General features: G+C 37.6%; 1 protein-coding gene across 1 annotated transcript; it reads right to left on the bottom strand.

Moving 5' to 3' along the window:
• Positions 1 to 4,256: 4,256 nt before the first annotated feature.
• slc35g1 (solute carrier family 35 member G1) lies at positions 4,257 to 13,489 on the bottom strand. The gene is made up of 5 exons (XM_004080250.4): positions 12,840 to 13,489; positions 10,676 to 10,850; positions 9,908 to 10,042; positions 8,140 to 8,336; positions 4,257 to 6,406 (listed from the first exon to the last, which is right to left on the bottom strand). The coding sequence occupies exons 1-5, from the start codon at positions 13,153 to 13,155 to the stop codon at positions 5,994 to 5,996; spliced, it is 1,236 nt and encodes a 411-aa protein (XP_004080298.1). The 5' UTR covers positions 13,156 to 13,489; the 3' UTR covers positions 4,257 to 5,993.
• Positions 13,490 to 13,821: the final 332 nt, after the last annotated feature.

Below are 13,821 nucleotides of genomic sequence, written 5' to 3'. Positions count from 1 at the left end.
TTATAATTGTGTCTAATTTAGTCAGGAGCATTGGACATTGATAAAAGGAAAACACACCAAAGAAAACTTACTCTAAAGAATTACTTTAAAAACAAGAGAGAATGTACATTTACACTTCACACCTTGCTTATCTAATTGTTTCTGTATGTGTTACAGTCTGGATGTAGCATCTATCAACTGCACTTGAGAAGGAAACTAACGTGCCGTATGTCTTCCGCCCCCTGCTGTCCGAAAAAAGAATGACTTTTGATCGTTTAAAATCACAACCAATTACATTTTTTAGTAAATGAAATCATTTTAGGACATTTTCTTCATACAACCCTTTACAAGTCAAATAATAATATTACAAATGCAGCCAAAATAATCTATTTTCTAAAGATAGAATGCTGGTAACCTGATTGTAAATGTTTCTATCATGCTGCTGCTGCAATTCATGAATTTAAAGTTATTTTTATCACTAAGTTCTATGAATACATTAATCTGTAAAATATTTTTTCAAAATAATTAAATTATAACTCAACAGCTTAACAAACTATGATAACTTAGAAAATAAGAGTGTCCCTATACTCCCAATATTTAGTCAAACAAGAGACTGCAGAGATTTGTTTTAAACGTTAAAACAAATCCTTTAAAATTTAAAGGACAGGATTTATTGAGAAACTAAAAATTCAATCTTTTGTTTTACAGAAATACAAACATCTAAAAATCTGATATTTTAAAGTAGATAATATGCTAAAGTTAAAAAACTGTAAAATTGTATTTTTCTTAGGTCCTGAGATTGTTTTATTAAAAGTAAATGTGCAAAAACACAGTGTTAAACCACAAGCAGTTTAATCCACTAAAATCATCATAAACACATGAGAGATTTTCAAAGTAAAAGACACCAGATTCTAGGCCCCTCGTTTGACCTGAGTGGACTGAAGTGCCGTTAGATCAGCGCGCTGCAGACAAATTGTCCCCAACAGTCCAGACAGTCAGTGAATTTGAATCCTTCGATTGGTGCAAAGGTCCAGCGCCACACACATGCTGTAATCCGCGAGCTGTACCGCACAAACATCCTCATGTTTTCCCACAAAATGACTGCAAGAGCTGCGTTTGGGTGGGATGTATTTTTAAAAACTGGAAGTTAGAGGTGGAGGTGGTTATTCTGGTTAAAGGTTCCTCTGAGAGTCCAGGTGATGAAAGTCAAGAGTCTCCGTGACTCAGAGCTTCCAAAAAATTGTACTGTTTTCTGCACGATAAGCCGCACTTAACAGCTTTACACTTGTTTCATGAGAGACAATGTGCCTTATAATCTAAAGCACCTTATATATGGAACAATGATTTGGATTTGTGAATACATGAATACATTTTTTACATGTTACTAACAAGGCGTGGAGTTTTATTAGTCACAGTGACTTTTCTTTTAGATATATTAGTTTTCCCCCTCTAATTTGCATATTTTTTCAGTCACGTGACTTCTCCGGTTGATCACAAAAGCCCAGCTCACAATGCTTGTATGAGACTTTTTAGTCCGGAGGTGGTAGTCTGAGACCGCCACAAGTTGACCATGTTAGAAGCCACATTCACACACGAGTCACTAAATAGTATTCCCCCGTATTTGGGGGGTTGTCAGGAACAGCCAAAGTTTGTCCGTCACCGATCCTTATCAAAAACATTTCTGATACTTTGCACTTTGTTAAACATTCATTAAAGGAATATTGCTCAATATAAAGAATTTCTTTTAATTCAGAGCAATAGACTATACAGTCTGTCTCTTTGTGTCCTAAAACTAGTCTGTACTTCCTCCTTCATCAGTTAAGTGTGAGAGGGCATCTTCTTCTAGAAGAGGCCGGTTTCATCCATCAGTCACTCAGCTGATGCCATTTCTCCATGCAGGGGCACAAACTTCGGTTATAGCGATTCAGGAACTAGCTGTCAACGATTGCTGGTCAGTCAACAAGGAAACTGACGGCCCGGCGTGCTCTTCATCTCCGCACCTCTCCTCCCCCTCAGCACTTAAAGGATTAACTGAGCTCATAGCAAATCTTGACGTGCAGAACGCCAGCAACCCAACTCCTGATTTGTACAAACAAAAGCTTTTGCTACAATCTGAATTTGAAACAATGTCAATCAAAGCAATGGAGAGGTTATTGCTCAGAAGTCAAAAGGTATAGGAGCATGGGGAAAAAGCAAGCAGACTGCTCTCCTACCAGGTGCGACAATCAATTTCCATCATTCAATAACAGAGATCAGAACAGACTCAACTCAAACAGAGACAGAACCCAAACAAATCACTACAGCTTTCAAGAACTACTATCAAAGTCTTTATGCCAGTCAAAGTACATGTAATTCAGCTGAAGTAGAAGCTTTTCTGGAAAAATGTAATATTCCTCTGATGGATCCAGATCAGCAACAGACACTAGACACTAAATTATGTTTAGCCTTAAATGGCCTATACCATTCAAAATCAAATTTTGGATGTTTTGAAGTGTATTTTAATGTTTTTACCTCACGAAAAGAAACCCCAAAGCGGTGTTTTGATGCGTTCACGCATTGATGAGAGCGGATTCTCATGAGCTGACGTAGACCAGTGAGAACAGCCCCTTCCAGGAAGAGTCTGCGCTGCCAGCACCGCCCCCATGCAAACACACACATACCCACTTCTTCGTGGAGCTAGCAGTGATTGGCTAAAACGCTCTCCTTTATATGCACAATATGCATGTCCGTCTTTGAAAAAGTTCAGATGTTGTTTGTTTTTGTGGGCGTAACGCAGACATGCTGCTAAGGCCGGCTCATGTCCTACCAGCATTTTTTCTACATTTTTTTAACCCTTTTTCTAATTGAACATAAGCCCCGCTGCTATTTATTCCTACTTTTAACTCCTAACAATTTTTTTTATTTAATCCTCCACCCCCTGCCATTTCTTCTATTTATTACTTAAGTTCTACCAGATTTTTTTTTTTTTTTACATTAAACAAAAAAAACACTTAAACCTTTTTACTAAACAGACATTTGCTTTAACACTTTTCCTACAAGAACCCTGTTGCGTCTATTTCCGATGGAAAAAAGAGGTTGGAAAGCCTCCTAAACACACCCGGCTTTCGTGGTTTCGTTAGATGCTTTTTAAAGGTTAAAGCCACTGCATTTTTAGCTGTTTGAGAATTCATTTGCAGTTTCAAAAATATACCTCATCCTTGTGTGGTTGTGCACGCTTACGAGAAGCTGAAACCAAAGTAGATATGGCTGCCCTTACTACCGGCAATCTAACACAAACAGTGGGGCCCAACTCTGACATTTATTACATGGAATGTAAAGGGACTTAATAATCTGGTCAAACGGAGGAGAGTCTTTACACATTTGCTGAAATTTGAACCACATATTCAGGAAACGCACCTGCGCTCCGCTGATGCCTATAAGTTAACACACAGCTCTTTTTCCCAAACATATCACTCTGCTTTTGACACAAAGGTAAGAGGGGTTGCCATACTTATTCAAAAGAACTTTCCTTTGTCAGTAGGAATGTGATTCATGATGCAAATAGCCGTTTAGTTATGGTGGCTGTTAGATTGTATAACACCCCAGTCTTTCTGGTTAATGTCTATGCCCCAAATTGGGACAACCCACAATTTTTCACAAGCCTTACTGCTAAGTTACAAGGTTTAGACACTCATCACCTTATTATGGGTTGAGATCTAAATGTAGTTTTGATCCGAATCTTGATAGATCAATCAGCAACGACCTCCAAATCAGTTTCTGTTCTCAACAGTCATCCAAAAGGATGGTGTCTCCGGCCCGCTGCGTGTAACCCAGCCATCAGCAAAATATTACTCTCTGTTCATCATTCATACTCAACGATTGATTACCAATTGGTGGATAATATTTTTACTTCTCTTTTTAAGTACCATGCTATCATCGTTTCGGATCATGCACTTGTGCAAGTAGATATATCATTTCCCACTGCTCATGTCCCGCAACAACGGGTGTGGAGGTTGGATTCAACCCATGAAGACGTTTTGTAAATATGTTTCCTCCCACATTGATCTTTTTTTGGAAAGAAACGACACACCCGATGTTTCTAAAACTGTTATTTCTATGGGAGTCTCTTAAAGCTTATTTAAAGTGGGCAAATCATTTCTTTTACAGCTCAAAAGAACAAAAAGTGTGGTGAGGGGCACAACAGTGTTAGATTTTGAAGCGTTTTGTGCGTCAGATTGCTTCTTGCACCGACTTTGAAATGGGTGCAAAGATTGACGTTCAAATCATTATTCTTCTCATTCATTGATGTAGAAAGTGACTTTAATTTTGAAATTATTGCATAGATTAAAGGCAAAATTTTATACATGCTTTTGAACAAAGATTTATATGATAGAACATCGGGCAACAAATTCCAATTTGAATTTTCACAAAGCAATTTAAGGGAAGATGAAGTAAGACAAACCCAATTTCAGACACTTGTGGTTTTCTGTTAACTGCAGTAAAAGTACTTTATGAGAAGATTTGCACAGAAACACAAGAAAACACAGCAGTCTTACCAAAAACTAAAAAAAAAAAAAAAGAAAATCATCACAAACAAAGGCATAATACTGGACACACAATTGTTGCAACACATTTTCTAACATCTATTCGCAGATGATAAAATAAAATAATTTTCTTAAAGGCACAAGAGGCTGGCAAACCAAACTCATTTCATTGTTTTTTCAAAACAGTAATCTTCATTTTGAAGGGTAAAATGTTTTACAAAAATAGAAATAAACAGCAGAAATACAGCATAGAGGGTTTTTACTGCTCGTTTTTTTTATTGCATTTCCTTTAAGATACAAACATTTCGGTTTCTGCTAAATATAGTCTTACATTTCAAAATAAAGTTTTTAATTTGGAGCAGTTAAAGTTGAAAACAGTGAAGGGGGAAGTCTGATCATAATGTGATGAATGCAAAGGAAAAAGACAAACTCAACATATCAGTGCAATAAGTGGCAAAGAAGAATAAACTTAATGTTGTTTTTTTATGACAGTTTTCATCAAACTAGCAAAAATATATTGTCTTGAATTTAGCATTAACCTTTTTTTCTTTTACACCAATAGTAAATATTTATGGGGGAATAAAAATCAAATAAAAGTGCAAAGATGCCATTTTATTAACTAGGTTCAAATTCTAAGTGAAGGTTTTAACCAAAAGTGCCAAGAATGAGCTGGAACCCAAGTCTCAATTCTCCAAATGGAAGACATGAAATAAAGATTAAAAATAAAATAAACTTTACTCCTTTAATAACATTTCTTCTTGGACTTTTGTGTGAAAAAAAGGGTTTTAGTCACACAAAGTGTGTGCTCCACAGGGAAGAAATTAGTGTGAGCTCTGAGTTTTTTATTAAATAAACCAAAGTTAAAAAATCCCTGAGAGTAATTGATTTTTTAATTCAGACGAGAGAATAAAAATTGGTATAACTTGTTACTTTGAGATGAATCTAGCTGCAAATGCATAGTTTGCTTCTTTGTTTTATTCTTTTATATGACTGACCCATTATAACAAAGTTTAATAACAATTAAACTATAGGTCAAAATGAAAAGATTATTACTCATGTAATAGCTACTATCCTGTAGAATTCATGCAATACGGGATAAATGATTCAGAATCAGCGATAAAGGGAAAGATTATAATGAAATGGACATTAAATGTCCTTAAATACATTTAAATCAGCATTTAAATGCTGCATATGTTTTATTAGTGCGGTATGAACAAGCCTCACAGCCACAAAAAAAATGATATTATTTCTCATATATTATTACCTACAGTATCAGAGGTGTTTTCAATATCAATAAAAAGGTGCGACTCCTCACAACCAACACGAAGGAAAAGTGCAGTTTTAACAAAATAAAAGCTCCAAAGGAAATATTTTTGGGATCCAGCTTGGTAACACTTTGACCTGAACACCCATTTGCATACAACTGGAAATAAAACTATGGACTAAATGAGGATTTCATGGCAGTAACGAAATGCCTGCTTTGTGCCCGACTCACTTCCTGCGAGAGTTGCTGTACCACTTCCTGAGCGCGACCCCACTGGTGCTCGCCACAATACACAGAGATCCCCCGAGGCTCCACCAGGTGGGGGCGCGGCCGAAGAAGATGAACTGGAAGAAGAAGGCCAGCACCACGTCCACGGTCCTCATCAGAGACACGGGCCCCGCCTTCTCCGTCTGCAGCGCCTTGGTGAGGAAGCTCTGACCGGCGATGCCCAGAACGGCGATCAGAACCAGCAGCCAGCGATCGCGGCCACAGGCGGGGATCTTCCACTCCCCGAGGATGAAGACGGTGATGACGGCCTCTATGAAACCAATAACTGCATAGTACCACACAGAGAGGTAGTAGTGGACGCTCTTCCCCATCTTACGGAGGATGATGATGGTAAAGGCAGCTCCAATCGCTCCTGGAAGGACAGTTTTGGAGAAATTATTATTGCGTGATAATGACTAGGGCTGCATGAAATGAGGAAAGCTCACGATATTAGTAATCAATATTGTAATGAAGATATAATTGTGACAGATGAACAAATGGGCTAAATCTGATTGGTCAAATGCATAAATAGATTTATTTGATTCGTTAAATACTGCAGGCTACCATAAGATTGCTTTAGCTAATTTAAGATATCCGTTTATCGCAATTTTCCACGACTTTTGCCGTAAGCATATTGTACAGCTTGATATCGCGATAACGCTAAATTTGCGATTTATTGTGTAGGCCCAATAATGCCAATATGCAACAAAAGCACCGCAAGTTTTTAAATCAAAACTTGATCTAATGCTAAAGGCAAAAGTTTGAAATAGAATTATTTGGATTTAAAAAATCATTTTGGTCTTTATTTTAAACCTACAAAACTATAATCACACACGTCTAATAGTGTTTTACTATTTTTGAAAAACGTAAAATGATGCACAGAAAATCAGACGTATCCTCCTGCTGCTTCTTAAGGATTTTGGATGATAAATAACAGAGAGATGGATTTTTATTTAAGAATATCAACTGCTGCAGGGGCTTATTTTTAGAGCAGGGATTGACAAATAAAGAGATAAGACAAAAAAAAAAAAATCACCAGAAGGGGTTAAAATATTCCAAATAGTCTGGAGTTGAATGTTCTAAAGTAAGGCTGTTTTTTTTGGCAAATGGAAAGTTTTTAACACAGCTATCAATCTTAGGCGAGTCTGTATTCCACTCGCTGAATTGACTAAATTTACAATAAAGGCCCACTCCAATAAAAGTGTTTTTTTTGTCATGACATCTGGCTGTCGCTCCACGCAACAATTTAGAGGTGAATTTCTAATGAAATCCTGCCGCTCTGCAAAAACTAGGTCCAAGAAAACAACAGGTTTTTGGGATTTTAGCTAAACGGCATAATTATAACTAAAACACGACTGGGAACGCTTTGAAAAAAACAGATCAAAACATGTGGGACTTTGACAACTCCGCTTTGAATCACTTTTTTAAAGGACAATTACTTGACATAAAGCTGCAAAGATGTATGCTACATAGGATATTTAGTTTCATTTTTGTTACCAAAAAAATTGTTATTATAAAGTACAATTTATCAAACCTCAATGACCTCACTTTTCTTTGTGTCTAACATCTGGCACCATTTACAATATATTGACCTTTATAAACTTTTTTATATTAATGTGAAAAGCCACACCATTTTGAATCAGGTTTTTATTTTTTTTAAATGGTGATTTAAACGCAGAATAATCGGAATTTGAGATGCATCCCACACAAAAGTGGGGATTGTCATCCATTATAAATGACTACTAAGAAATATATTTGCTGACATGCTCACACATTGTAAATATCTATCTATCTATCTATCTATCTATCTATCTATCTATCTATCTATCTATCTATCTATCTATCTATCTATCTATCTATGCTAAATGAACTCTTCAAGCATTAAATGAAAGAAGTTTCACCCTATTAACTCTATAAGACCTCTTTGATATCCAAGTACAGGAAGGAGGAGACTCCTGCTGAGAGGGAAATGATTTATTAGATAATCTTCCTGCTGAACTGGATGCACGGCTTCACTTTTCCTGGTTGCCAGGGTGATCTCAACCTGACCTGTATACGCCCCTAAGACACATTGCTGGTGGTCAAACGAATTGATAATCACATCACCTGCAAAGGCAGCGACAGTCCCCTTGATGTGGTTGCTGTAGTTGCCCTCAATGCCACCAAGGTGCTCGCCAAAAAGAAACGGAGGGCGGGCGATGAGGATGACTCCGGTGAGAGTAAAAACTGTGAAAACACAGTCCAAGATTGTGCATTTTTCTTTGAGGAAGATCCACGCCAGCAGGGAGGTAAACACTGGATTGCTGTTGGGTAAACAACAGACGAGGAAACAGAAATCGGTTACAACTTGAATCAATTTTGGATGCTTTGACAAAAGCCTGTATGTTCTACAACAGAATTCATTTCGTCACCGAGAACAAAGCCTAACATTATCTAAAGAGCCATGAAGTCTGAACAGAATATTCCAACATCAATTACTGAGAAAAGAAACCTGAAAAACAACTAGCACTATGTGTTGAACTCCATTTCCCATGTAACTTTAAGAAAATAAGTTTTTTTTAGGCTTTAAATCCAAAGGTTAAGTGGTTTAAAAATAGTTTTCGATGACATTTTATTCATAATTGTCAACTAAAGCAGCTTTTGGTGCTGATCTTGCTGTGATTTCCAAAAACTAACCGAAGTGTTTAACACAATTCTAATGCTGGAGAGAGAACAAACCCGTCTATAGATGCTAGAACAGCTGTGAACATGATTTTATACACAACTATGGTTGGTTTACTTGCAAGTGAACCCTGGTGCAGCTCTGCACACTGAAAATCGGCACAAACAATCCAGCACACGAGAAAGAAAGTGAACCCAGAGGACATAAATGAAGAACATTTCGTACAGGGAAAAAAAAAGTTGCCCACAAAACTAAAGCCCAAATCACAAAAAGATGGAAAATTTTCTCATAGATAAAGAATCTTTTTAATTAAGGTAAGGGGGTCAAGAAAACGTTGATTTCTTTGTTCTTCCACGTTTTTCTCCATAAGGGTCAATGTTCATTTTTTGGGGAATATTTGATGAAATTTCTCCGTAGTTTGGTTCACTTAAAGACTCACTGATGAAAATAGTGAATTTGGTGTTTTTGATATGTTCTTGTGAGATTTGTTTTTTGAAGATGGAAGACATGTAGCATATGAAGAAAACTAGCTTAAAATTTAAATTCTGAGAATATCTTCATGCAAATCGTTGTGAATTGGGAGCAGACGGAAAAAATGCAGTTTGAAAAAGAGCTTATTGTGACGTAGAAATTACGCTGGGCGGGTCACAAGCTCCATGTTCCGCTCCATTCCGATGCATCCAGTTAGGGACGACCAGATCCGTGAACGTCCATTTGGCTCAAAACTATATGGCTGGATAGCTCCAATATTGCTCCACATTTTTGCTACACCAATATTGTTAGGTTGGGGCTGTGATGGGCTGTAAGCTAGCGGGAGAAAGTGTAAACAAAGAGCTCTCAGCAACGGGGAGGAGAAGGTGGGTGGCGTCACTCTGCTTCAAAGGTTCCGCCCTCAACCCAGAGAGCAATTTCTAATGAACTCCTGCCGCTCTGCAGAATATGCTCTGGAAAACGACACAGGTCTTTTGATTTTAGCTAAAAACGGCATTATCATAATTAAACGACCACTGGGAACGCTTTGAAAATACATCAAAAGATGATCAGAGTAAGACCTTAAAGATGAAGACAACAAAAATGTAAATGACCAAATTCAAAGCGCCCTTAGTGATATCTCCAGATTTACAGGAAAAGGCTGCATGTTTACCTAATCCAGATTCAATAGAGGAAAAAGTGTGTTATCACAACACAAACATGAGTTTTCCCAACACTTACCTAAACATGATGACTGTGGCGTCTGCCAGCGGCATCTGCTGAACTGCATAATAGAGCATTATCATTGCGTTGGAACCAAGGAAACCTCGAAGAACCAGATAAATACGTTTATCTCTGGGGCCAAGGAAACCTGTCCTAAAGGAGTACATAGATGGATGGGTGGATGACTTGATCAACTGATCGAATGTATGAAAGGCTGAACAGAAAAACGTGACCAAGGTTTGAGGAGAAAGGCTGAGATTGAGGTATGAATTTAGTATAAATGCATGTGACGTTCTGAGATTAGTGTGCAAATGGGTTAAAGATGAACAAATAAACAAAAAGAATTGTTAGCTTCTTAACATTCATTTTCAAAGAGGTGTGAAAGTAAGGCATGAAACTGGGAAAGGCTATGTAATGTACAGTTTATGTCTAATTAAAAAGCTGATATCATGCAAAAGTTTATGGAAAAAATAATTGACAAGAACATTAAAATCAAAAGCTTTAGTTTTGCCTTCAGAGGTATAATTAGGGACAGTGAGAAAGAACTGTTGGTTTTTTTCATGACCAGCATGAGAGTACTAAAGTACATCTCTCACAATATTATGATGGCTTAAGGTTTCAGAAGGGAAATCAGATATTTTTCCCTCAACTGGGTGAAAATACACAAACACAAAAGCTGGAAAGTTTCAGTGAAAATCTACCATTTAACTGCAAGCTGGTTTTATAGCCTCTAACAGAAAAAAAACAGTCCAGGAATCTAGCCTTGTTATTTGAAGTCATCCTTACTTGTTGTAGATGAGTAACGGGATAACAAAAAGCATCTGGAAGAAACAGCGAATGGCGCTGATCTCTATAGAGTGAAGGTCCTGAATGGTTTTCACCAAGAGTGCAATGATGGAGAAGAAAACGGTGGACAGGAAGGCATAGAACAAACCCAGACCTGGACACCTCTTCGGTTTGTCTGTGAATTTAAAACACAAGAGGAAAGACATTTTTATCTCAATTTGAGTGAGAACATGTATCAGTGGAAATGTGTATCGATTTATAGGGGTGATATGCTGACTACACATAAAATAGCAAAGCTATACTTAACTCAGTGGTGGCACAAGAAAAGCTGTTGTAAAATACAAAAGCTAAAGAGTTCCTTAACCTTTTTAAGTGATTACGATCTGCTATAAGGAAACACAAGACATGTTTGCAGAGATTAAAGCTTAACTAAAACGATGACGTCGTTTCCATTTGGCATACCTACGCTGTGTCTGAACTCACATCCCAACCCCTAACTACTAAAAAACTATATAGTCCGGCACTATGTAGTGTCCTGAATTTTAAAAGCAATTCGGACACCATGCTCACTACTCTTTTTTCCTTTTATACGGATTTGAAGTCATCGATTTCATAAAGTTAAAATCTAATTAATATGAGTGTTTTGTGACATTTATTTATGTGAAGTTTATTTATGAGTCCACCGTCTATACCTAGTATCGCGTAGCAACAGTCCAGTTGAACACAATGGGCTAGACTCACATTCTAGAATGCGCGTTAACCACGTTCCTGAATGCATGTCATATGCCCGGTGTGAATGTAGCCTTAGCGATGCTACGTTTGACTTCACAAAAATCACAAACATGGCAGATTGAGTGGAACAAAGTAAAGAGAGTCAACAAAAGCAATAGATAGCAACACCAGGTTATACAGAAGTTATTGTAAGAAAAAGTTGTTGTTTTAAACATGGGAGTGATCTCCTCTTTTGAAAGCAACCACCAGTGGTCATATAAGGATCATTATGTTATACTTCTGGCTTGTCCCAAATCCAGGAACAGAAAGTGGGAACTTGTCCTCGAAGAATGCGGAGATAGAAAGAAAGAAAAGTACTTTGTTCTCTCGCTATATTGCATTTCACATTTAGCAGTTTTGCTGATTTCCTTCAGTGCAATTTAGCAAGTTTTCTTTAATAGAAAAATGTTGTGTGTCCTGATTGGCTGTTGACTTTGTCAATTTATCGCCTACGTGCCATATATGGCGTACAGAATGTGTTCATCTTTAAAAATCTTCTATCACGATCAGATCTTTGTTTTCATGCTCTAATACTGGGCTTAATTTTCTATAAAGGTTTGGACTCAGAGCTTAAACAAGAGGAAAGAGGTAAAATGTTAATTGTCTGTCTAATAAAAAGTGTATAAAGTGTGTGTGTGTGGGGGGGTAATTTCACACCCTTAAAACATCTGTATTCCTATTTCACGGATTTCACCTATTAGAATACAACTTCCCCGATAAAAAAGGGAAATTTAATCATAAAAAACAAACTTTTTGCTAATATTTTTATTTATTTTAATTTCAAAATGTAAGTTAATTCATAGCTTTTCTTTAAAGATTTACAGTTACAACAGGTAAATGGAAAAAGGCACGTTTTACTTAAAAAAAACACTTGATCAATTTCTTAAGTAAATTAGAACATTTAAATAAATATAGACTTTTTTTATCAGAACTTCTAAAATGTTGTAAGCAAAAAGGAACCCATAGATGTGATTGTCTGTCACTGAATGTAAAGGTGCACAGTCATGCATCCACTCAGAGTAATGGTGAATTTTGATTAATAAGTCTTTTCAAAAACACTTTGAAACTGACCTTCTTGTTTTAAAACAAACGTTTAAGAAAATTAAAATATCTACTATCTGTAACAGTGACCTTAATACAGAGAGGCGCAATCATAAAACGGGTTTAATCTCACTATGACGCAGCTAATTGGCTGTTATCACACACGTGACACCCTTTCATCCAGGGAACGTGACGTAGCACGGTTGTATAATGTGAAGCTTCTCAAGAAAGTGCTGTTCGTGGGTTTGTCTCCATTTTGACGTATTTTCTTCATCGTAAAGTTTCCGTACAGCGACAGGAAGTGAAGAAAGTTTAGGACAGGGAAGTTTTTTTTAAATGACCGCTCTTTTACCTTCATCTCCAGGAGTTGCCGGCTTGTTTGTGACGTAAAAAGCCGGCGGACAGACACAGAGCGTTTTCTTCTCGCTGATTTCCTGTGAATTTCTGCTCTTTTGTGCTTCTTCTTTCTCCCTCCGCACAGCATCATCCTCATCATCATCACCGAAGCAGCGCAAGTGAACTTGCTCTGCTGTCCGTTCGTCACTGTCGTTATCTTGGTGGCAGTGACTTTGTTTGTCATGGCTGACAAGTTTGTGGAACTCAACCGACACGCCATGGTCCTCTGCGGCTGAAGCCCGTCCGCGTGCGCAGTTGTTGCTCTCGCTCATGGTAAAGAGTGGCGGCGGAGCGGCAGCATGGCGCGATGAGAACACTGTCGTCCGTCTCTCGTGTCCCGGGAGACTGAGAAGACGAGGTTAATCAGCAACCCGCGTCTCTGTCATGCTGTCATGCGGTGCTTTCTTTACCCGCAGGGGGGCAGGAGTGCTCCCTACCCCACACCGGCTGAAACGTTAACTCAAGTTCCCGCCCATTTTAACGTTACTCATGACGACATGAAAGAGCCTTTCTCAGCTTTCTTTCAAATCTTTATTAATCTCTGTTAACCTTAATCATAAATATGTATATTAGACATAAAACTGTGCAGAAACGTCTAGAATAACTTGCTGACACAGGTCGGACTCAAATGAAAAATACAAAATTATTTTCTGTAGGTTGCTATTTTTTTTTTTTTTTTTTTAAATGTAAAAGGTCTTTATTCTTTGTCATCAGTACATATTACTCTTTATTTATAAAACATGTCAATGGTTTGGCCACCAAAGGATATTGATAAAAGTAATTATTAATCTTCTTTCTCTTTCGGCTTTTCCAATCAGGGGTCGACACAGCGAATCATCCTTTTCCACCTCACTCTATCATGGACATCCTCTACCCTGACATTAGCCAACTTCATGTCCTCTGTTAAGACATCCATATATCTCCTCTTTGGCCGTCCT

This window comes from Oryzias latipes, chromosome 19, assembly GCF_002234675.1.
Source record: "Oryzias latipes chromosome 19, ASM223467v1".
Classification (NCBI taxonomy): Eukaryota; Metazoa; Chordata; class Actinopteri; order Beloniformes; family Adrianichthyidae; genus Oryzias; species Oryzias latipes.
Note: the sequence above shows the minus strand (reverse complement) of the source record. Positions and strands in the feature narration are given on the sequence as shown.

What these genes read in the sequence shown, in the direction of transcription:
- slc35g1 (XM_004080250.4), bottom strand. Translation starts at nt 13,155, where the DNA reads ATGAGCGAGAGCAACAACTGCGCACGCGGACGGGCTTCAGCCGCAGAG. An exon ending in GGCAACTCCTGGAGATGAAG is followed by an intron (nt 10,851 to 12,839) that starts GTAAAAGAGCGG and finishes TTAAATTCACAG; the next exon opens with ACAAACCGAAGAGGTGTCCA. An exon ending in CCGTTACTCATCTACAACAA is followed by an intron (nt 10,043 to 10,675) that starts GTAAGGATGACT and finishes GTACTCCTTTAG; the next exon opens with GACAGGTTTCCTTGGCCCCA.